General features: G+C 33.9%; 15 protein-coding genes and 1 non-coding gene across 16 annotated transcripts; 5 read left to right on the top strand and 11 right to left on the bottom strand.

The window, feature by feature from the left end:
* Positions 1-60: 60 nt before the first annotated feature.
* Positions 61-750, bottom strand: HLJ1 (type I HSP40 co-chaperone HLJ1; the record flags this gene model as incomplete). Its single annotated transcript, XM_003671686.1, has 1 exon — positions 61-750. The coding sequence occupies one exon, from the start codon at positions 748-750 to the stop codon at positions 61-63; it is 690 nt and encodes a 229-aa protein (XP_003671734.1).
* A 312-nt stretch (positions 751-1,062) lies between these two features.
* On the bottom strand, positions 1,063-1,135 carry NDAI0Htrna6A. The gene has a single exon. It is a non-coding gene; the product is annotated as a tRNA-Ala (tRNA).
* A 552-nt stretch (positions 1,136-1,687) lies between these two features.
* On the bottom strand, positions 1,688-4,219 carry CVM1 (Cvm1p; the record flags this gene model as incomplete). Its single annotated transcript, XM_003671685.1, has 1 exon — positions 1,688-4,219. One exon carries the CDS (start codon positions 4,217-4,219, stop codon positions 1,688-1,690), a length of 2,532 nt encoding a protein of 843 aa, XP_003671733.1.
* Positions 4,220-4,627: 408 nt separating this feature from the next.
* ATG16 (Atg16p) lies at positions 4,628-5,038 on the top strand (the record flags this gene model as incomplete). Its single annotated transcript, XM_003671684.1, has 1 exon — positions 4,628-5,038. One exon carries the CDS (start codon positions 4,628-4,630, stop codon positions 5,036-5,038), a length of 411 nt encoding a protein of 136 aa, XP_003671732.1.
* A 285-nt stretch (positions 5,039-5,323) lies between these two features.
* On the bottom strand, positions 5,324-5,791 carry MRPS8 (mitochondrial 37S ribosomal protein uS8m; the record flags this gene model as incomplete). The annotated part of the gene is made up of 1 exon (XM_003671683.1): positions 5,324-5,791. The coding sequence occupies one exon, from the start codon at positions 5,789-5,791 to the stop codon at positions 5,324-5,326; it is 468 nt and encodes a 155-aa protein (XP_003671731.1).
* Positions 5,792-6,045: 254 nt separating this feature from the next.
* On the top strand, positions 6,046-6,873 carry AIM36 (Aim36p; the record flags this gene model as incomplete). Its single annotated transcript, XM_003671682.1, has 1 exon — positions 6,046-6,873. One exon carries the CDS (start codon positions 6,046-6,048, stop codon positions 6,871-6,873), a length of 828 nt encoding a protein of 275 aa, XP_003671730.1.
* Positions 6,874-7,584: 711 nt separating this feature from the next.
* On the top strand, positions 7,585-8,421 carry TPP1 (polynucleotide 3'-phosphatase; the record flags this gene model as incomplete). The annotated part of the gene is made up of 1 exon (XM_003671681.1): positions 7,585-8,421. One exon carries the CDS (start codon positions 7,585-7,587, stop codon positions 8,419-8,421), a length of 837 nt encoding a protein of 278 aa, XP_003671729.1.
* A 299-nt stretch (positions 8,422-8,720) lies between these two features.
* RIM13 (Rim13p) lies at positions 8,721-11,111 on the top strand (the record flags this gene model as incomplete). The annotated part of the gene is made up of 1 exon (XM_003671680.1): positions 8,721-11,111. The coding sequence occupies one exon, from the start codon at positions 8,721-8,723 to the stop codon at positions 11,109-11,111; it is 2,391 nt and encodes a 796-aa protein (XP_003671728.1).
* A 282-nt stretch (positions 11,112-11,393) lies between these two features.
* On the bottom strand, positions 11,394-13,181 carry NUP53 (FG-nucleoporin NUP53; the record flags this gene model as incomplete). Its single annotated transcript, XM_003671679.1, has 1 exon — positions 11,394-13,181. The coding sequence occupies one exon, from the start codon at positions 13,179-13,181 to the stop codon at positions 11,394-11,396; it is 1,788 nt and encodes a 595-aa protein (XP_003671727.1).
* A 744-nt stretch (positions 13,182-13,925) lies between these two features.
* On the bottom strand, positions 13,926-15,074 carry NDAI0H03100 (uncharacterized protein; the record flags this gene model as incomplete). Its single annotated transcript, XM_003671678.1, has 1 exon — positions 13,926-15,074. One exon carries the CDS (start codon positions 15,072-15,074, stop codon positions 13,926-13,928), a length of 1,149 nt encoding a protein of 382 aa, XP_003671726.1.
* A 370-nt stretch (positions 15,075-15,444) lies between these two features.
* On the bottom strand, positions 15,445-16,563 carry NDAI0H03090 (uncharacterized protein; the record flags this gene model as incomplete). The annotated part of the gene is made up of 1 exon (XM_003671677.1): positions 15,445-16,563. One exon carries the CDS (start codon positions 16,561-16,563, stop codon positions 15,445-15,447), a length of 1,119 nt encoding a protein of 372 aa, XP_003671725.1.
* A 1,267-nt stretch (positions 16,564-17,830) lies between these two features.
* Positions 17,831-18,961, bottom strand: NDAI0H03080 (uncharacterized protein; the record flags this gene model as incomplete). Its single annotated transcript, XM_003671676.1, has 1 exon — positions 17,831-18,961. The coding sequence occupies one exon, from the start codon at positions 18,959-18,961 to the stop codon at positions 17,831-17,833; it is 1,131 nt and encodes a 376-aa protein (XP_003671724.1).
* A 699-nt stretch (positions 18,962-19,660) lies between these two features.
* Positions 19,661-20,182, top strand: IMP1 (endopeptidase catalytic subunit IMP1; the record flags this gene model as incomplete). The annotated part of the gene is made up of 1 exon (XM_003671675.1): positions 19,661-20,182. The coding sequence occupies one exon, from the start codon at positions 19,661-19,663 to the stop codon at positions 20,180-20,182; it is 522 nt and encodes a 173-aa protein (XP_003671723.1).
* A 205-nt stretch (positions 20,183-20,387) lies between these two features.
* On the bottom strand, positions 20,388-21,305 carry SWP1 (dolichyl-diphosphooligosaccharide-protein glycotransferase; the record flags this gene model as incomplete). The annotated part of the gene is made up of 1 exon (XM_003671674.1): positions 20,388-21,305. One exon carries the CDS (start codon positions 21,303-21,305, stop codon positions 20,388-20,390), a length of 918 nt encoding a protein of 305 aa, XP_003671722.1.
* Positions 21,306-21,508: 203 nt separating this feature from the next.
* LDO16 (Ldo16p) lies at positions 21,509-22,090 on the bottom strand (the record flags this gene model as incomplete). The annotated part of the gene is made up of 1 exon (XM_003671673.1): positions 21,509-22,090. The coding sequence occupies one exon, from the start codon at positions 22,088-22,090 to the stop codon at positions 21,509-21,511; it is 582 nt and encodes a 193-aa protein (XP_003671721.1).
* A 408-nt stretch (positions 22,091-22,498) lies between these two features.
* NDAI0H03040 (uncharacterized protein) lies at positions 22,499-23,236 on the bottom strand (the record flags this gene model as incomplete). Its single annotated transcript, XM_003671672.1, has 1 exon — positions 22,499-23,236. The coding sequence occupies one exon, from the start codon at positions 23,234-23,236 to the stop codon at positions 22,499-22,501; it is 738 nt and encodes a 245-aa protein (XP_003671720.1).
* Positions 23,237-23,818: the final 582 nt, after the last annotated feature.

Below are 23,818 nucleotides of genomic sequence, written 5' to 3'. Positions count from 1 at the left end.
ATTAGAAAGTATTTGCTGGGTAAATAGATGAGGAGAAGAATGAATGGGATGTACCAATGATTAACCGAAAAGCAATCTTTCAATAACGGGTAATAAGAAGAATAAGATTAGTGGTAGCATTATTTTTATAATATCTTGATTGACTGCGCCTTCAGGATTATTTTGAGCTTCTGTTTGTTGTCGACGTTGTTGTTGTCTTTGGAATGCATGTCTACCACCTTGTCCATTTGTATATACCCTAAACCCTCCTGGTCCTCCAAAGGTAAAAGTAGGTCCCTGTTGAGCATTCATGAAGGGGTTACCTCCGCCGTTCATGTTGAATAAGAAATCAAATATATCTTCAGGTTGATTAAATCCTGTAGCCGCAGCAGGATGATGATGATGACGACGATTTCCGAAAAATATATCTTCAAATCCACCCATATTCGTTGTACCACTAGCCCTAGCAAACCCACTTCCTGCAGAGGCAGCTGCGTTTCTATCATCAGGATCTCTACCTAGTTGATCGAATATCCTCCTTTTTTCATTATCACTTAGTACTTCAAATGCTCTATTAATAATTTTGAAAGCTTCACTAGCCTTTGGATGAGGATTTTTATCTGGATGTAATCGTATGGCTAATTTTCTATATGCTTTTTTAATTTCATTTTCTGTGGATGTTCTTTCTACTTTTAGGATTTCATAGAATGCATGTTTATCCTTTGATAATATATCCAATGCTAACTTCTCTTGATCTTGTGAGTATTCCATTTAATAAAATTTATATTTTTGAAGTTATGTGTTTGTGGGAATTTTATATTAATAGTAATAATGGAAGAAGCTATGTTGTTCTTCTTCGTCCAAATAGATGGCAGCTTGCGATACAATAATCCTTTTCTGTTGAGAAAAAAACCTCTTCTTTGCACCGGCTGTCAATCTCTACTACTAACTACTATTACAGCCGACGTGTGAGTACAATACATTTTACTTTAATAAGTACATATTGTAAAGTATGTGAAAGTAGTGTCAAAGTCTTTCTTTTCCTCTCTCTCTACATATAAAAAGAAAAAAGAGAAGAATATCTGGACGAGTTGGGAATCGAACCCAAGACCTCTCCCATGCTAAGGGAGCGCGCTACCAACTACGCCACACGCCCGTATTTTCTTATTTTGTTTCCTGGTAAGACAATGAGGATAAATAGATAAGAGCACCAGAAACGTAGGTACCTTCCCCTTCATCACAGTATACATGTTATATATAAATTAACTTACTACCGTTTATACTGTGAAATCATTTGTCTGTCACCTGGAATCATTTACTGACAGTCGTCTTACTTCCGCAGAGGAGCAACGTATTGCAATAGTTAACAATTTTGTTGTGAGAGAGGGAAGGTACGAAAGGTTATAAGAAGGATAGGCAATCATATTCAATACACCATACATAGAAATATATTATATATTTTCCTAGTAACCTCTTTATATTTATTATCAAAGAATCTCCCGCCACGTTACGAGGAAATATTATACAAGACCTATTTGTGATATATTCTATCTTTTTCAAATATGTAAATTGATATGTCTATGTCTATATATTTGTAGTATATATGTTATTACTACTATACCTAATTCTTTGCTTTTTTTTCCTTGGCGCATGCATGATTCCAGACCATACGATTCACAATTCGCTGTTTTCATTCTATTGCGAAATTTCATGAAGTTCTCTTCATATCCTTAATCAAATGATCAGAGTCAGTATACAAGGATAATACACTCAAAACGTTCTTTAATTGTTTTAACCCCTTAGTTGATGGGTTCCAAAGTTGATACGTTTCCCAAATATCTTTGACTCTTTTTATAGCTTCTGAGTTATTTTTTTTAAAATTGAAATTATCTATATGAAAATTTTTTGAACATGAATAATTCAACGATATGGCAAAATTCGACATTAACAATCTCGTATCTTGTTCAGGTAAATTTCTTAAGTGAATAAATCTTGATAAAAATTCATGAAATTTCCAAACTAAATCGTATTGATTTACTGTACTTAATATACTACTAGGTGAAAAAGTATCATGTAATAAAATTAATGGTTTCCTTATTAATGGATTTTTCGTTAATGTAGTATTTTCAATGAATATTCTATAGACAGAATCATCATCACAAATATCGTCATATATTTGTAAGATATCGGGGTTCTTGATATGTTGATAATGTGAATATTCTAAGAAATTATGCACAGTGGAAATTTCCTCTGGCAATGGATCGATATCTTGTTTTCTATCCTTTAGAAGTTGATGGGTGATTTCATTTGCATTATTGTTATTGTTGTTCCATTTCTCGTCCATTTCTTGTAACCAAATTTTTAACTCATTTTGGAAATGTTTTTTCATGTTAGGAGAAATTGTGTTTTCGTTGAAGGATCTTGAAATAAAAAATGGACTAATTAATTTAATTAAAGAAACAAATTCAGACTTTCCTAAATTTAAAGTCAATAATAAATTATTAATCAAGGTTATCTCAAAAACCCTTTTCGATGGGATTTCCAAATCTGATTCAAATTTTGGAGTTTTCAAATGAATATTCGACAATTTCAGAAGATCTGGTTTCTTGGTGTCTAATTCGAAATATTTACCCTCACACCAAACATTTCTTAATATTTTAGAATGTTTATAATCTACAGCCAATTTTTGTGAAAGTGTCATAAAATTATCATATAATTTACCAAAAAGATTTAATCTAAATGTATCACAATTATAAACTAACCATTGTAAATTTGTTTGAATCAACTTAGATTCATCCGAGTCCATGTTTTTATAATTTTTGATCTTTGATAAGATATCTCGTTCATGTTTGTTCAAATTTTGAAACAATTGTTTTTCTTTATTTTGTTGAATCTTATTGTTATCTTCTTCAGTATTATTATTAATGAAATCGGTACTATGATCCCAGAACCGATAACCTTGTAAACATGACTCAATGGCAAGGATCCCTATCTTAGTTGATTTGGAAATTTTTTTGGTTGGGAATTTATTATTATTGGGTTTATTTTCCAAGAGATACTTGGCTAGTAAGATTGTTAATGGGACACTATGATAAACACCAACAAAGAATATTGAATCAACGTCATCTGTAAATAAATGAGACCAATTTGTTAAAATTTCTATACATTCAATTAAGACTTCTGTTACTGGTTTATTATCTAGAGGACATTCAAAGGATAATGAAGATACTTGACAATCAGAGTCCTTATATTTTAATGATTGTGCTAATTTCTTAGATAAGTATTGTGCGGTACTTTGTTCACCGATGGTTAATTTTTCATATTTCTCGGGTAACCAACCAACCATTGAAATTATAATGTGTTTCTTCCTCTGAATGATGTCCTGTTTATCAGAATCCACACTACCTTTTTCTATAAGAGGTTGTCGTTTTAAGTACAAATGTTCCTCATTGGGAAATTTATAATAATTTTTAACTGCAGTTGCGATTTTTGATCGTAGAGGTAAAGTATGAAATATCTCCATAGGAGATTCGGAAGGTAATATTAACGAATTCTTGATAAAGACATGATATCCACAATGTGTATCCATTGGATATTTCGATAATGGAACGGGGCATTTAACTGATGGAGTATCAAATACACTTAAAATACCTGGTGTTTCCTTCCATGACGTTAGATCTTCTAAATCCAGGTTCGTTAAATTCTCAAACCAGCACCATGTCTTGACATGTTGTTTAATGGCTACTAGAGATTCTTCTTCAAGGTATTTGATTTGTTGGATATTTAGTTGAGAATACCGAGCATTGTCACCTATCAAAGTAAGATTATTCCTATTGTTATCTCTTTCTATATTCCTCAAATATTGATAATATGTAGAAATATTAGCCCATATACCTTTAGAATTATCATTATTATTGGCATTGTTACCATCATGATTGTTTTCATCTCCACTAGGAGGTGTGGTAGTTGAGCTTACAGGGACATCGGATTGGACAGGACCTGCCTGTTCATTGTTAATTCGATTTGTCTGTTCACTATCATTTTGATTTTCTAAAGTATTATCTCTTGTAGTAGTAGTCTCGTTATTATTATTGTTATCTGCAGTAGTATTCTCGTTTATAGGAACAATAGGACGTCGTAGAAACAAGTCAGTCCACGTTCGTTTATTAGTAACAACGCTGCATGAAATAGAAGTAGTTTCTACGCCTTCAGTAGCAGGGTTGGCATTATCCACTGCCATATTCTAGTCTGCTAGCTGTTATTATATTAACCTCCCTTAAATTATCTTTCTGGAAAAAGCAGTAACAAAATTTAATTTGGCAAGGCAAAAAACAAAAGGATAGATGTATATTGATGAATGCTTATAATGATTCAATCCAGCTATGTATTCACTCTTTATGGTTTGCCTCCATTTCTCTCATGTTTAGTGTTGGAGCAATGCTGCTCTTTAAGTGTGTCTATTTGGTGGCGTTGTTATTATATTCTAAATAGGCGTTGTTGTATAAATATATATATAATGGACAAAAAAAGAGTAGTGCCTAAGGAAGTTCTTCGGTCAGAATAAAATACAACAACTTAAAAAGACTTTCGAGACAGGAAAAAATGTTAGATAATATCATGTCGAATAAGTATAAATTCGTCGCTAACCATGGATGAATTCTTTATGGAAAAATTGAAAGAAAGGGATGTTATTGAGTCCCGATTTAGTGAATTGTTTCAAGAGGTTGACGGTGATGCTCTTTGGAAACAACAACAAAATAATGTACAAACTGCAGGGAAAGATGTTACTGAAAACAATCGTTTGATAATTTCCAAACTACGTGATGAATTAATGGAAAAGGAAGTAGAATTGAAACGATTGCAAGAAGTTATTAATGTCCAAGATAAAAATAACGAAAAATTGAATGATGAATTGATAACTGTCAATATTGAAAATAACATACTGCAGGAAAAGTTATCTTCCTTGAATAAAGAACATAATAAGTTAGTTCAACGATGGCTGGCTAAAGTTCAACATGAGGTAGATACCATGAATGCACATTTTGAAAGGGATTCATGACACAGTTAATGCAATAAAGGAATGGTTACGAAGGGTATAGCCAAAATTCTTCGATGGTACCTTCAAATTTAGTAACTACCTAATATTTAGGGGCACGATCATTTGATGGGTGCTCTACCAAATGCATTTCTTGATAAGTGCACGTCTTAATTGACTATGATTATTCAAATTTGTTTTTGATATTTGATTTTTCTTACTATAAGATTTCTATATAGATATATACAAGTTTTCATTTTTTTCGATCTCATATTCATAAAAATAATTTCTATCTTCACGACATTTGTCTCATTTTATCCTGCATAGAATTTCCCCACCAAAATTTCTTGAAATAGCTTCATTAATGTCCATAACGGTTCCCTGTGTACGAACCAGCATCAATTCACCAGGTTGTAAAGGTTTAATTTGTCTAACTGATTTCCCTGAACAAATAAGTTTCATTTCCCTTACTTGCAATGTAATCCTCAATTTAGGTTTTGATATCAATTGACAAGAACTCAACACAGGTTTATTATCTCTATATTTCAAACCGATCCAAAGCCTCCTGGATGAGATATTATCCGGAGTGACCTCCACATACGAGGTGTCAGGACCATTGGTACTACCCTTCTGTAACGAGGAAATGAAACCTTGCTTGTATAATGTGTATGCAAATTGGAGTTGTAGTTGAGTGTATGGAATAGAGGTCAAGGTAGTTCTCACCCTTGAACAGTTTTGAAGGTGGGCACATGTGTTGGCTAATCTGTTTAATGACATCTTTGATAATCCTCGGCTAATCTATCTGCTCCCAGAATTTATTTCGTGTATTTGTGTCCAGAATAAATGACTGTAAAACCTTCTTGTTCTTACTCTTGTTCTTGTTCTTGTAATTGTAATGAAAAATCCCGATATGCTAAAAGTGTCCTCTATATATACAAGAAAACATACAAACAAGAGGGACCATGAGACAAAACGTTAATAAACTACAGGATAAGAACATCCCATACTATTATATCAATTAAATAGTGACAATGTTGGAATTAAGATATGTTTTGGGGAGACCCCAACTTGGGATACAGCCAATTTTATTATCATCAAAAATTGTTAGACCTCTTTCATATACTAAAGGTATTGGTCTGAAGCAAATATCACCCATATTATCAAGACTATCTTCGAGAAGATACGTTACCAGAACTAATAGTAATTGCAACAGTGGTGTTAAAAGTAAGGAATCCACTATTGATCCGAAACTAAATAAAGAATATCCAGGTTTCAAGAAAATATTCTTATTGGGGATCATAGGTACAGTAATTTTCGTAGAAGCTGTTCGATCATTAGATAGGAATAAACCGAAGACATATTCTAATGAGGAATTTGATAATGTGATGAGTGGGTTGAGAAGGAAAACTACAATGTTCAATGAAGGTGATTTAGATATTCAATTTTTCCTCTCTAACGATACAAAAGAAGTAGAAAAATTGAAAAACCAATATGGGGGATCAGTTATAATCTTGAACCCCCTTGATGTTGCGGAATATTATAGGATGAATCCAAATGATCAATATGAGCCCCTGTTGAACGAGATTTATGATCAATTCAAAGATGAGTCCTACATTGAACATCTACCATTGGGAATGCTTGTGATGTTGATTGGGAGGTATATGAATGATGGGTTTAAATTGGGGAATAATCATAGTAAGATTATTATTGTAAACTTCCCTAAAGATATTAAAGATGCTATCAAATTTGAAAATGAGATAGCTGTTGTTTCAAAGATATTGATTCCAAAAGATTCAGAACTGATAAATACAGATATTTGTAAATATTACGAAGGTGTAGATAAAGTTGAAAAAATCTGAAACAGATCCAGCATATCCTATAAGGGAATATATTCAATATTAATGACCCTGTAAATAGTAGTAGTAATGAAAAACAATGGTACATCACCTATATATACGTATCTTTAGGATTTATTTTAATTATATGTGAGAAGTCTGATGTGTGTCTATTATTTACAGGTATATACACTATTAAGTAACCGTTAAGTAAGCAATAAACGACACAACAACATTGACACTCAAGATCACGCTAATAAAATACTCAAGTTAGTTGAAGAATAGAGAGATCCCAGTGGCTCTTATGCTACATTAGCACAGGATTCTAAACAACCTGGATTAATATTCTAAAACTTTTTATTTATATTTCAAAAGGAAAATGTATCTTTTCGATTGCTTTCAATAAGGTGCAATGGTTACGAGAAACCCTAAGATGAAAACTAAACAAAAATGGGTAAGTTTAGATAAAAGATAACAAAGCTTCAACAGCAAAGAAATAATTCCCTTCTTGCCTACCATGGTCTATTAATTACGCATTATTTGTTACTACTTTTCCCTTACAGTTCGAATCAGAGTGGACCTTTTCTGTGTAAAGTGACAGTCGGTTCATCAAGGTCTCATCCAAATCACGATATTTCAGGACCTGGAAGTTGATTAAAAAATATCGCCTACCAATCAAATTGAACAACATTTATAACAACTACAACCTAAGAACCATTAGAAGTCCAAACGAGGATGTCTCATAAGTTAACTGTACTGCCATATCTTATAAAATTCACTCCCAAAATACCAATTAACTCAACTCAAGTTGGAGCACAAACTAAAGACAATACAGAATCGGATACCATTAACGAAAGTAATACTAATGAGCTCAAGATAAACATATATGGATTTGATCTTGATCACACAGTCATCAAACCGAAGAGTCCTAATTCTCGTTTTGCAAGAAGTTCGACGGATTGGCAATTCATGACATATTCCAAAAATTCCCATTCTAAAAGCACATTACAAACATTATTTGAAATCGTTAAAAATGACCCTCTTGGTCAAATAGTCATATTTTCAAATCAAGGTGGAATAGTAGCGATACCACCCACATCCAAAAGTTGTATAAAATTCACTGACAAGGTCCAATTGTTTCTTAAAGCCATCAGTGAACAAGATGTCGAGAAGAAACTGATTAATAATATATGGATTTATGCAGCACCCAAACAACCTGCTTCTCTATTTAAAAGTAGGAAGCTGAAATCAGCAACTATTAAGGGCAAAGTTACCAAATCTTTAAATGTAGGAAACGAATCAATTAGCAAGAGTACTTCAACAACCACAGTTCTCACGCCTGAACTGTTCGATAGTATGAGGAAACCTAATATTGGTATGTTTAAAGAGTTTGAAAAGGACTTCAAATTGTTAGTAGGAAATATTAGCACTGAAATTAAATGCACAGGTCAGTTAGTCTGGATCTACTACTGTGGGGATGCAGCGGGAAGATCTAATGATTTTAGTGATTCAGACAAGAAATTTGCCAAAAATTGTGGAGTCGACTTTAAGACACCAGAAGAAATTTTCTAAACAATTCTATTTCATATGTATATATATATATTCCTTATATAATAATTAACACACACAATTAAGATAATATCAACTCCGTCTCATTGTATTTATAGAATATTTTTTACTGAATCGCGTCTGACTGAGCTTCCCTCTATTTAACCCAATGTGTTATGTGAGGTACGGAATGTTGATAATTTAGAGTAATAGAAGCTTTTAAAAATTTAAAGGTTTTTTAAATCAGTCGTACTTGTGAGTAATAGCACCGATTTTAAAGATGGTTTCACCAGGCACCGCAAAGATATTCATGCTGCCTGGTAATGGAATATTGGGAAAGTTACAAACATCTTTTGAAGGCACATTATATCGGAGATCAGTTTACCGATATTCCTAATGCTTTGTCGGAGTTGAATAGGAAAGTTCTTAGTACTTATAAAGATGATGCAACTGTCATCAAATTCTCCTTACAATTGAATAAAATCCTCAAAAATAGACAGCAAAATAATGCTGCTGAAAAGGTCATGTGGATGACTTCGTCTTTTAAAGATCACTTCTATCCCCCAATATCAATCGATGAGGCTGCGCCAATTTTTTGGAACTCCAATCACAAAAGTTATATCGAATTAAAAAAGGAGGATAGCTTATATCTTGAGAAATATCCATTAAAAACACCATTATGTGATAGGAGCACAGATAGTATCACGACAGAGAGCGACCATGCCATCGAACAATGTGAGGACATTACAGATTGTTCCACAGTAGCCACTTTGATAGCTTTAGATAATAGTCATTTCAAGAATATCCTCGCTGTAAGGTACCTCTCTTCTAATATTTACCAGTTGAATTTTTGCTTTAATGGATCGGCTACCAGATTAGTTACTGTCGACACTTCGTATATTCCTACTTCTAATAAAAAGAGAGCTTTGCTTCTCTCTGGGGGAACCGAACATATAATAGAAAAAAGTCACTCGCAACTATCCATGAAGAGCCCCAATATAATATATAAGGTAGTCGAATTAGCGTACTTAACTACTTTTTTTGGTTCATATGTTACAACAGGATCCAATTTCGCCATAGACACCTTCAGGATCACCGGATTTCTGCCCGAGATTATGTCGACAGAACCATCAAATTTTCTCAAATGTATAAAATATTCTAGAACAGGGTTAGCTTTAACTGCCTTAGGTACCGATATATTAGTTGACGCCCCATTTGAGATGAATTCAAGCTCCTCTGCTATGAATGTTGATAAAAACGACGTTAACTCACGATTTGTACCAAATCATGATTATCCTATAATGAATATAGATGAATCCGGCGGAACACTTACAGTACGCGATCCCTTAGATGCATCCAACACATACGCAGTCAACTCGACGGAATTTACGAATTCTTTCAAACAACTATACGTCTCATGGAACCACTCAAAACTTTTTAAATTCGAAAAAAAATTGAACTGCTATTATAACACTGAAAAGTTCAATAAGTTTGATTTGATATGGAGCAAACCGATTTTTAACCTTACAAACTGTTCTAGTTCTGCGACCTCAGAATTGGAAAATGTTTGGATCCTCTTAGAAAGTCACCTATCAGAATCATCTGAAAAACGATATGCGTTTCTTGAAGAAATTTCTAGTGTGGATTTTAACTTAGAATTATCCTCCAATAGTATACGATCAAGAGCGTCACAAGGTGCATCGGATATTGGGTTACAATTACTTAAAGTTCAGTTAAACTCGAATGAAATGAAAAGGTTTTATTGTCATTCTACAGATTCTAACGCTTTTACTATTCATATTTATTCGAATTCGGAAAGTATCCAAATAAAGAAGGAAATTGGTTGTAGTATCCTGGAGACGAATCCACCCAATCTGATTAATAAGTTTGAATTTGATCTTTCAAATAGTGTAGATAGCATTCGAGATATGATGGGTAACAAGTTCTCTAGAGCTGCTAAGTTTGAAATATCAATAAATCCTGAATTTGAAGGAGGAGAAAAAGAGTATTTGGTTAATATTGGCGTGATAACGGAAAAAATCCAGAATAGAAATATCTATCCAATATTTCAAGTATATCATTTATATGATAAGGCATTCCGCAACCCAGTAAATACCTTTACAAATCCTAACATTTTTCCTTCAAAATGTTTTAAATCGAATTTCCAGCTGCAGTCTAATGAAAAGTACCTACTGGCCGTTTCGACTACCAATTCAGATGCTGACTTCGAAAAGTTATTAATATTACTGCAGTCTCAAATATTATCGACAGAACAAGCACCTGCTTTCCAATTAAAACGAGTATATCCTGACTATGGTAACTTACCTTATCAAATGCAATCAGAGCTAATGGAAACAAATAGTTATTTAGAGATTTTAAATACATCAGAGCTTACAAATGAATGTTTTCTCCGAGTTATCATTAACCATGGACAAGATGGTGCTAAAGTTTATAATCGTTCAAGTTTCATTATTGATATTATAGAACAAGAAACGGATGCAATTTTATACTCTGTTCCATATGTAGACGGAGTTGATGCCATTGCTAAGGATCATGCGGGTATCTTCGATGGTGGTATTGTTTTCGAGAATGTCCAAATACCAGGGAATTCATTTATAACGGTTCGTTTAAGAAATGCGAAAACTGTAAATGGGCGTACCTATGTCACAGTTTTAATTGGAAGCAGAAGAAAGGTAAGAGTAAGTGTCAAGTAAAAAATAAATGATTTATACATGATATCAGCTTATTTGAGTCTGGAATAGCTTTAAACATCGCCAACGACTTGGAGAAGTAGTTACATTATACAAAGGGAATATCTGAAGTAAGCAATACCATCTACTCACTTTTTCGGAAGGTTCGGTCACGCACGCAGCTGTAGTCTAAATGAAATTATATATATATATATATAATTATTCATGCGAAAATTTAACATAAGCTAATAGATAATATTAGTTTATTAATCGTCTTTTTTATCACCAAAGATTCTTTCATTATAATTATAGATCATTCCAACCAAACAACCAATTATTAAAGCTATGTGTTATTGATTGTTTAATTCCCTTATTATCATTATTATTATTCTTCTTATTAGGATTATTTTGATAGTTCATTTGAGAGAGTTTACTTTCATCTTCACGCATATTTGATTCCAATCTTTGGAAAAACGTTGTTCTATTTGTGTCCGTATTATGCAAAAATAAGGATTTCCCATCTTTGATGTTTAAGCGATGAGGATTTTGAGAAGCGTTCTGTGCTGTTGGTCTTAAGGGAGAAGATTGGTTGGTTAAAGGTATGATGTTTGGTTTATTAGTATGAAAATTTTCTTTATCGACACCTTCCACTGAAGGTTCTACAGTACTTTTGTCGAACGATTGTTTGAATGGAGTGGATGGTTGGAATGATGATACTAAAGGTGTTGTTGCAAGGAAACTTGTATTATTAATATTATCTACATTCACTGCGTAATTGTTGTTACTAGTTAAGTTTGTTTCCTTATTTATAATGTTAGAATCTGAAATAATATTGTTTTCTCCAATGTCATCGACATTACTAATCTTACAAGAAGCTAATTGTTCAACAGCAGCTTTTGTGTAAGGTATACAACCAATTAATGAACCTGAGAATACAGTTCCATTTTCTTGTAAAGCACGCGATGCAGATGAAGAGTTTTCGTAAGTTAACTTAACCCATCCATCACCAGTGAAAATTGGATATTTCTTAACGTATTTTGAATCTTTAGAACGATTTCTCAATGTTGATAAGTTAATACCTGATATGGACCTTAGTACGTCAAAATCTTCCAAAATGGTACCAAAATGTGCAAAATGAGTAATAATTGAATTTGATATTGATTCTGGATAACCAAAAACTATGATTGCTGCAATATCATTTCGAGCAATATCTTGTCTTCTACTAGTTTCTAATCCGTTAGATTCAGCTTTCACATCACCAGCTGCGGCAGATGATGAAGCGAAGATGTTCGTATTAGCAGTCGATAATGCATTTTCTTTATCGAAAGCGTTTGTAAACATTCGTGAGTTATTAACTGATAGAGGTGTAGATACTGGGAAAATAGATGTATTGTTATTACTTCCGATCATTGAAGTATTTGGTATGTTCTCAGCAGCGTCAGATGAAAATATTTGTCCGGAAGCAGATTGTGATGGTAAAATTGGTAATGATCCATATTCATCTTCTTTCCAGTCATGGATCGAAACCATTGGAGGGGCTTCATTTGAATCAGATAAAAGCAAACTTAAATCTTGATCATTGGTATTATGAGTTGAGGCACCTTTTTTCGAGCCAAATGAAATGGTATTAAAACCTGAATTATAGTTAGAAACGTTTGTGCTTTTATTTATTGTATTGCTATTTGCGAAATTGATTGAACGCTTACTTCTAATGGAGTTATCAGAAGATTCACTTCTCAGCGGAGAAGACGAAGATGTTCCTCTAGTAGACCTTTTGACAATATTTTGTGGGATGACTCTTTTCTTTGGATTATTATACCAAGTCGGAGTATTAGAGTTCTGCGCAAAATTTGATGTATATGACGAGTGTTGAGCCTGTTGCTGTTGCTGTAGTGTTTGTTGTTGTTGCCCCTGCTGTGGAAGTTGTTGTCCTTGCCCCTGCTGCAGCTGTTGACTTTGATACTGATAGGGTAGTTGCCTATTTGTCACTGGATCATGAGATAATATTGAGACGTTTGCGAACCTATTTGTACTAACATTTGTGGAAGGTTGTGATTGAGTTCCACTCGATGACGTATATTGTGTCCCAAACATTATAGAGTAATGGTTATAGGTGTAGTGGCTGGAACAGATAAGAGAAAGGTGTCCTTTAATAAGAAGTCTGGGTCAAATTGTATCAATCTCTACGACAGACTACAAATTCTATTGAGATTTCAACTGTTGAAATGGTTTGTTCATGATACTTGTTTGCTATATCCATACGTTTTCATTATCAACTTCTCTTGTTTTAAAATTTTTTGTTTGGGAAGGTTTGAGGTCACGTGCAAAATTTAAAGTATGGATGCTCAGAGTGATACTTCTTAAATAGATTAGCACAAGTAAATTAACTAGAGTACCCCAGGCATAGATTATAAAGAATTTCTCCATGTATCCTTTTGTTTAATGTTTAAGATTGGTGTACTCCAATTTTGTGTATAAATGTTAGCTCTTCTTTCAGACAGTCGACTGGCAATCTCAGAAAGTGGATGCGTAGTTATGTACAACGAGAGTTATCTAATGAGCGATAGGTTCTTCTTCGTGATTTACAAACCGTAAGTTTCTCTTGATGGGTAAACCAACTTAATATCTGCGTATAATAAAAGTCCTTTCAAGAATGCCTGGTTGCCCTGAGTTGGTATCTCAAGAAATATCTGTTTGTCACGACGTTATAAGCATATACACATATATTTAGATGTATAAATATATCTACCATGTGTACAAAGTTATATTACTTACATGTTAAAATACCATAAAATAAGTGTGTAGAAAATATAAGAAGTATATAAAACAAACGACCCATTATTCCTTGATAGTGATAACGACTTTACCCTTTGCTCTATTCGAACGAAGTCTGTCGATAGCTTCCTGAAATTCTTCGAATTTATACACGGAGTCAATTCTAGGGGCAAATCTACCCAGAGTTATCATACGGTTCCCAAGGTCCATATATGCTTGGTTTGGGGAAACTATTATACCCTTATAATTGAATGTTCTCCATGGATTGAACCTTCTCACAGGACCAGAAATAGTGACAAAATTCCCAAGAGTTGGGTTTTTATAATCATATTTCTCATTACCACTGACAGTAACATAATACGAATTTTCATTTCTTGGCTTTAAGAACTCTTGAATAACGGGGAAAAACTCACTTGTCCCGACAGAATCACAAATCAAATCAAACTTTTTACCGACAAATTCTGGAGTTTTCATCAATTCTCTAAGGTTAGCGATGAATCCATCACCTTGATCATACGCAACTGTATAATCGAACCCGATTTCTTTGTTGTACGTCAATGATTTGGAACTGCAAATTCCGACAACGGTTCCGACATGTAATTGATTCTTAGCAATTTGAACCAAACAGTTACTAACAGCAGTGGAAGCACCTAACACTAAGATTCTTGAGTCCTTATCCCAAACTTGACCTTGTTCCATTAAGCACGAATAAGCTGTACCAAATACAAGGGGCCAAGCAGCATTCTTAACAAAGTCATCCCTTTTCGTTCCACTCCTATCCTCAATTTCATCTGGGACTTTCTTCCCAACATCGATAGCAGCAGAGGAGTTTTGAACGATGTGACTGATTGATGACTGTTTAACAGGGTCCAATATCAAATAGTTGGTCAACGTACCTTGCTCGCCGTAGACATGAGAAAACATACCATTTACATGATCTCCAATATCCCAAATTGGAGCCACTTTAGCACCTTTACGTACGATTATACCACTATAATCACGAGAGTAACCCTTTGGATTCTTAGTAGAGAGTCTTGGATTGGAGAATTCATGGAGTAAGAAGTCGACGGGGTTCAATGCTGCTGCATGGACTTCAATCACTATTTCATTTTCATTATAACACTTGTCTAAATCCAAAGTAGACTCAGTAATTGTAGCTGGTGTCTGATTATTTATGAACGTAACAGCTTTTCTTGTTACGATGCTTGCCATTTTGATATTTATTAATTTTATCTGGGGTTCTCAATTACAAATCTAGTAACTGCAAAAGGTGTGTTCGAGGTTTTGGACAGGGGTTATATATGCCTTACTTAATCATATTAAAAGAAAAGATCCACTCGGGCTTGTTATATACGAAATTACTAATCTTTAGGAACAGACAGACTGGAATGTAAGTAACGCCACGAATGTCTCTCCGGTGAAAAGATATGATAACACCTCTACTGGCAAAGGTAACACTTCAACTTTGAATCCATGACAATTCTAATTTTAACGTGTCATTATAAAGGCTGCAACTAGAAATAAATAAATATAAAACAGATGTTACAAATTGTGATAAGAGAACCTAGATGTATATAATTCATTACTCCTTTATGGAAATGACAACTTTCCCTTTTGCCTTATTGGAACGTAGTCTTTTAAGAGCATCTTGAAATTCTTCAAATTTGAACACTGAATCGATTTGTGGAGTAAATCTGTCAAGAGTAATCATACGTGCCGCAAAATCCATCCAATCTTTCCTTGGTGGAACAAAAAAGGCTTTATAATTGAATGAACTCCATGGATTGTACATCCTCAATGGGGCAGACAAAGATGCCATCCTTATTAAACTAGGAGCCTCATAAGTGACTTTTACATCACCAACGACAGTAAGATAATATGAATTGTCACATTTTGGCTTTAAAAACTCATGAATAACTGGGAAAAATTCACTGTTTCCAACAGAATCAAAAATTAAATCAAATTTTTTACCAGAGAATTCTGGAGTTTCCATTAACTTTCTAAGGTTTGAAATTGTCCCGTCACCTTCATCATACGAAACAGTATAATCGTACCCCATCTTTTTGTTATATTCCGCCGATTTACTACTACAGATACCGACTACAGTTCCAACATGTAATTGATTCTTGGCAATTTGAACAAAACAGTTACTAACAGAAGTAGAAGCACCAATCACTAAGATTCTCGAGTCATTGTTCCAAATTTGTCCCTGGTCTATCAACGCTGTATATGCAGTTCCAAACACAAGTGGCCAAGCTGCATTTGTAACAAATTTATTATTATTAATACCATTCTCTGAAGAAGAAGAAGTAGATGGATTTTCAACAATATGACCTATAGCTGGTTTCTTTGTAGGGTCCAAGATCAAATAATTAGTTAACGAACCTTGGTCAGCGTAGACATGATGGAACATACCATTCACATGGTCTCCAATGTCCCAAATTGGAGCTACTTCAGCACCTTTACGTATGATTATACCACTATAATCACGAGAGTAACCCTTTGGTGTTGAACTGGTCAATTTTGGATGACTGAATTCGTGAACTACGAAATCAATAGGATTTAGGGCAGCTGCGTGGACCTCGATAACAATTTCATTACTGTTGTAGCATGTGTCTAAATCTAATGTGGTTTCAGTGATTGTTGGTGGGGTTTGGTTGTTTATGAAAGTAACTGTTTTTCTGGTGACGATGTTTGTCATATTTTTTCTATTTTTTATTTTTTCTGTTTCTTAAAAATGTCGTCTATCGTAATAAGATAGGTAAGTGTCGTCTGGTCGGTCTTCTTGGGATGATAGAAGTTCTAATATAAGATGTAGTTACAGAGTGTGATCGAAATAAGGGTTTTTTACTATAAAAGGATCCCTTTTGTTAACCTGTTCTCTAGATCTTCAATATAGAAGCCCGTGTTTTGTATAACACTGTTTTTTCAAGGACCCTTCGAAGCAGATATAAGTCTAAAGTAACGTCCAACCCGGCCTACGTCTTTTTGTAATATATTTTTAAGATTCTGGTACATTCCAGATTCATATTATCTGTACGTAGGTACGTACTTGGGATACTGCATTTCTGGTATTGCACAAGTTGTACAGATAATAGCATCTTACTGTAAGGAAAAACTGTGAGGAAGCTCTTTTATCCAGACAAACAACGTGAACAGAAAAATTTACCACGGGCCGCGGGCCGTGGAGACTTTTTTTAGTATCTCCCCTGGATACGTTCGTACATGCGCATGTAGAGTATGGTCTCTACTAGGGCCTGTAAACTGTTCATGTAAATTATCTCTTATCGGTAGTCCAGAATTATCTATTAACCACATGTAGGTATAAATATATAGGTTTCGGTCATATAGGAAAATGTAAGGGATGATAAGGTTATTACTTAAGGCTTGTAGATGAGTAACCGTTCCCGAAGTAGTTTGGGCTGTGAAGTTATCATTAAGTACAGTAGGTTCTTGAATGGATCGTCAAGTTCGGCGTGCCACATATGCGTGCAATACACTTGACTATGATCTTCGTTATACTTGATCGGGATACAATTAGTATCCAGCTAATACTACCCCATCATTAAGTTTATATATTAACAACAAGGTATGGTTTAAAACCTTACGTAATTAGTCTGGAAAATATTACTAGAAACTGTGTTAAGAATCATAGAACTTTAGTTCACTTGATACAGAATCCTTGTAAACAAGTCCCTCAATGCCTAACTTCATGTACCTCATGTACAAGTAAGCACTGACAACCAAACATGGTATTTTTTTTGTATATGATAGCGCCACGACGGGTCCCTTACATGAAATATTATGATCGTTATATGCCAGTGGACTGCCTTACGTTGAGATGGAAATATTCCACGTAGGTTACACAAGATCAAAATGAACTCAGGACTATACCATTTACATATATAAGCATTATATAATTAAACCATAATAATCTAATCTAGGGCCGCTATAAAATAAAGGGCTTATCATTCTTTAATTTGGATAACAACTTTGCCCTTTACGTTACCAGAAAGAAGTTTATCAATGGCCTCTTGAAATTCTTCAAATTTATACACAGAATCAACCTTTGGTGTAAACCTTCCCAAAGTGAGCATACGTGCTGCTAAATCCATATAGATTTTACTTGGGAAGTCAAAAATACCTTTGTAATTGAATGATCTCCATGGATTGAATGTTCTAACCGGTGCAGAGAAGGAATAAAGACTCATCATTTCCCTTGCAGTGAAACGTTCTGGTTTTTTAGGACCGACAACGGTAACATAGTAAGAATTTTCACTTCTTGGTTTCAAGAATTCTCCCATAACCGGATAAAATTCACTTGTACCAACGGAATCAAATATCAAATCAAATTTCTTACCCGCAAAGTCTGGAGTTTTCATCAATTCTCTAAGGTTAGCAATGAATCCATCACCTTGATCATATGGAACTGTATAATCGAACCCAGCTTGTTTATTTTCTTCCATTGCCTTAGAACTACAAATTCCGACAACAGTTCCGATATGTAATTGATTCTTAGCAATTTGAACAAAACAATTACTGACAGAAGTAGAAGCACCATAAACCAAAATCATTGAGTTTTTATTCCAAACCTGACCTTGACCTAATAATGAATAATAAGCTGTCCCAAACACGAGTGGCCAGGAAGCACTCTTAACAAATTCATCATTCTTTTTAGCAACAGTAGGATCACCTTTTTCCTGTACGATATCATTAGAGGGTACAATATGACCAATAGCAGATTGTCTAGATGGATTCAAAATTACATAATTACTCAATGTACCTTGTCCTCCATAAGCATGAGCATACATACCGTTCACATTATCCCCAATGTCCCAGATAGGAGCCACTTTAACACCTTTGCGAATAATAACACCACTATAATCTTGACCATACCCTTTTGCCTTTGAAGTGGATATTTTGGCAAATGCAAGTTCATGAAGACCAACATCAATTGGATTTATAGATGCGGCATGGACCTCAATGACAATTTCATTATCGTTGTAACATGTATCCAAATCCAAAGTGGATTTAGTGATTGTTGGTGGGGTTTGATTGTTTATGAATGTGACGGATTTCCTTGTTACGATATTTGTCATTTTTTCTAGTTCAAAAAAAATTTTTGGTTTTTTGGGTACGTTTAATATCAAGTTGTGGCAAATAAACAGATCTACTAACAGAGCTAAGTATTAGCGGAGATAATACTGGTATGCAACTCTGAAATAGTAATTACTTCCCTAGATACGGGGTAATTCAAATGGGAACTTAGTAGGTTATATTGTATTACTTTGATAAAGGATAAAACGGCCACCCTTAATTTTTCTCTTGCAAGTTGCAGCATTAGGGTCCACGGAGTATATATATGAACAACAACTTGAACTCCGCGGAGTTTATATAACGGGCCAAACTACGTATTTTTTTTAAATAAATGAATAGAAAATAATAATAAGAGTTGAGTTAACGCCAGAAAATACAGAAAATGACTTGCAATATTCATGAAGTAATATATGCTCGCGATATACTAAATTCCAGAATGGATCATAATCCTATAAATTAGATATACATTGAAATGAGAAATATTGATCCATTTTTGGTAGCGCCGCCATAGAACTTCACCAAAGTAGCAGGAGAAAGAATTGAACCTTTAGTTGTGTTGGCAAATTTAACAAAAACTTCCTGCCAATTGATATGATAGACTTTATCCACAACCAAAAGGAAAAGGCAAACACACACAGCGGGTCTTAATTATATCTCCAAGCGACAAATCACTAGATTCTGTGAAGTAAATAAGATTGGGAATGTCGGCGTCAATTTTTTCAAGAGTTTTCACCTCGACAACGACGATAATAAGGGCACTTTGCACCCTTCACATTTCACATACCTATATCTATGAATTCACAGAAACGAAAGGAGAATCCATGATCCCGACCTTATCCGCATCCAATGATTACGTCCATGTATCCAAACGATGTAGAGATGGTGATCATTGTGAAATGGGGGATGTTATAGTTGCTGTAAAACCAACAGATCCCAATCATCGAATATGTAAAAGAATTACTGGAATGCCTGGTGATTTCATACGGATCGATCCTAGTAGTGATGAATGCGATTATATTCAAGTGCCAAAGGGTCATGTTTGGATTACTGGTGATAATCTTTCACATTCTTTGGATTCAAGGAGTTATAATGCCCTGCCTATGGCTTTGATAAAGGGGAAAGTTATAGCTGCTAATGATTTCAATCAATCATTATGGAAAAAGAGTGAAAAATATGGATATTTTGGGTTTAGGAAAATCACGAACAATTACATTAATGAATAATTTGTTATACCTTCTTAGTTAGTAGTAGTATAGTGTATTATTATTTCGAATAGACTATAAGATAGATAGAGTGCAGAAGCAATAAAAATAATTCCTATATATATTTACATATATATATATATATGTAAATATTTCTTTCAATGTAGACTACAAATTATTGAAAAAAGATATAAAGCAAAAGACAATTGAACGGGCATACTTGCATCTAAATAGTTTTACCGACAGATCTTAGGAACTTAGTACCAACGATCAACCCTAAGACTCCCAAATAAAATGCTGCATGCAAAGTATCAAAAATAGTTGAACCAAGGTAATACTTTGAAAAGATATATTCGAATCCAACAATAGCTCCCAAAAATACGAGGAAATAAATGAAATCCAACCCACTTGGTAAATTATCAAACTTAATAGCTCCAGATGAACTCCAAGAAATTAATAAAACCAAAGTGGCAAAGGTGATCAATCCCATGAAAATGTAGGATAAGAATGGAGATACAGTCTTTGGTGATTCAGCAAATGTGTAACGGATTTCCTCTTTAGCTCCTAATCTTTCAGGATCATTCAGAATCTTATTATTATCATCTTGAATGACATTGTTGACAATGAAGAGATCAAATATTGGGACGAATAAGTTATCTTGAGATTCAAATGATTCATCAGCGACGATTAAAGTGGACACTAATGGTTTCAATTCATGAACGGAATGAGTTAATAAGATAGGGTCCAAATCTTGAATTTTGATTTCGAATGTGTAGTCAAATACTGGTTTCTCCTCCTCACTAATACTATCATTTTTTTGAATAGTTGGATATAATGTGGTTTCTAAATTTTCTTGAGGTAATCCAAATAATAAAGTGACTTGAGCTGGTTGTTCTTCTAAGTTATTAAGACTGAACTTAAATTCAATGATTTCATCAGATTTATGGATTTCAATTGGTTGATCAAATTTATTAAATTGAGAATCGATGGAGCCCAAGGCAATGGTATCAATTTCTTCAGAATTTGGGAATTCTATGCTTGCCTTGTCAATTTGAAAAGCTTGCCCTTTAACGTACTGAGAAAGGAATATGCATTGAACTAACAATAAGGAAATGAAACTCGACACTTTACCGAACAATTGCATTATAAGGGGCGGGAGGAAGAGAGTGGAGTGGTTATTATTTGGGTAGAATATAATCTAGCTAACTTATATATGAGATATGAATATATAATAATGTATGGGATGTCATTGAAAAGATGTCTGGAATGATATATGGATTGGTTGTTCTTTGCTTCTAGTTTCTTGGTTTAATTTGTGTATAATGTGCCAGCTGTCTTATTCCGGGTTCAAAATTCAAAATCGCGGCGATTGGGGGTTACCCGTTGTTGCTTCTTGTTTCTGGTAGAAGTTGGCTCCGGTTCTAAATATCTTGCAATGAGAGAAGTTGTTGGACCTTCATCTCGATGAGTATCATATAGATCTTCTTGTTCTTGTTCTTCAATTGTTTCATCATTATCGTTCCGGTCAGAATGATTATTTAACCAATTTCTATCTCTTCTAACGAATGTGAGGTTACATCCAGCAGTTGAGCTGTCTAAATTCTTATTGAATATGTTATGTTCACAATGATTAATTCCTTGCGAGGGCGTTTTTGGTCCGTACTTATCCTTATCTTTCGTCTTACTATTATGAGATGATGTATGCTTTGACATTTTCTTTAATGTCGATTTCAATCTTTCATCTGCACTAAAATACAGATTTTGCGCTAATTTGAAGGTAACATTACTTATGAATCCAAATGTTACCACTCCCACAGCAAAAATGAAAGATGTTCCTAGTAACGGAATAATGAATATGGAGGATGCCGTTGCGATGATTAGGAATATGACGAGATAAATGAAGAAGTAAACTGAGGCTAATGAAACCATTAAAATGAATAATAAACTTGTTGGAAGTAATGCACACCCAGCTACAGCAGTTAACAATAACGTACGAAATGGGTTACTCTTTAAAGAATTGAAATATCCAGTTAGGAATTTCCTTATTCTATTCTTGATGTTTTTGAGACCCAGGAATAAAGCTGTACTCTTGTTTGGATTTGGTTTTTTAGGATCTTTAAAATATGCTTTTTTCCCAAAATCAAATGTCTCTTTCGGATTACTCTTAGTTGTAGGAGGTATTATTTCACTGAAAAAAATGGTTTCTTTGAACCTTGACAATATTCTGTGTATTTCTATTTTTTTATTTCCTTTAAAATTGTTGTTCTTTAAATTTGTGTCACAAAAATTAAAGGTCTCGATAAGAAAATAAAAAAAAGGAATAACCAAAAAATGGTGTCAAAAAAGTAAAAACCAGGTAAAAATGTTAGTAAAAAATTTGAATCTAATTGAATAAGGGGAATCATTTTTTTTTATTCTGTCGAACACATACCTTAAAAATGTCGCAAGTTTAGGAAACCAAAAATTTAGGTATAAGACAGATATCCAAAAATACTCGTAAGTTTTCGTTTCCATTTCATTTAAACAATCAATTAATAAGAAAACAATCTTAATACATTTCTCTCTTACTTTTATTTCCAATTGCTTCAAAAGCATTTTATAATCCTTTTGGTTTTCTAAATTCTTACTGGTTTCTTCAGTATAAGTAAGTAATAAAGTTTGTAAATCAGATTCATTGAGTGGATTTTCTTGATTTTTGATAGATTCTACCATTTTGTCAAATTTATTGTTCAATTCAAAGGGATCTAATTCCTTTTGTGATTTATCATCGATGGAATCAAAGGATGTTTGTGTTGTACGAACATCTCCGTCGGATCCTTGATTCTCATTTTCTTCATCTTCATCGTTTTCGTCGTCATCTTCTTCTTCTTCATCTTCATCCTCAACTTCTTCAATGGGGTCTAGGTTCTCCTCAACCTCATCCTCAACTATACCACCTAATGGGAAAGCCTCTATCTTTTCTTCATATTCCGAAGCAACCTCCCTTTTCAACATCTCAACAAATGGTTTACTATGATTTCTTTCTGAAGCAGAATTCTTCTTCTCCATTTCTTCACAGTAAGGGTTGTATTTCATTTCAACCGCCTTAAGTAATTCAAACCCATTGGCTAAAACAAAAAAGCACAAGAAACAGACGACGTGGGTTGATTTCTCTTTATATCGATTGTCCTTAAACTAAATATGAATGGTTGCTATTCCTATACTGTACTGTAGATGATATCAATCAAACTCTCAAACTTCTAATACTCCACTTTCCCTTATACAATATACCTCTCTCTTGGGTATCCCTTTGTATCTACGCAGGTACTAGGATAACGATAAGCTCAACTCAAAGAGGAAAACTTGAAGGAAAAAAACTCGTTATCTATAAATGGTACCCTTGCCTTTCTACTTCTAGGCTCAAGAAGGAGGAGAAGGGGATTTAGTCTTGCTTACAATCTTACGTCTACGTGAGATCCTTTACATTATGTAGTTTAGTTACGTACTATACCAGACTACCAGAGTATACTATACTATACTATACTATACTATACTATACTATACTATACTATACTATACTATACTATACTATATTATATTATAACAAAGAATGGGGAAATCCCTCATCAGTCTGTCTTCATTTGCCGTCATCGATGAGATCTGAAAACCAAAACTCTC

This window comes from Naumovozyma dairenensis, chromosome 8, assembly GCF_000227115.2.
Source record: "Naumovozyma dairenensis CBS 421 chromosome 8, complete genome".
Taxonomy (NCBI): Eukaryota; Fungi; Ascomycota; class Saccharomycetes; order Saccharomycetales; family Saccharomycetaceae; genus Naumovozyma; species Naumovozyma dairenensis.
The sequence above is the reverse complement of the archived record's forward strand: the minus strand, read 5'-3'. Positions and strand labels throughout refer to the sequence as shown.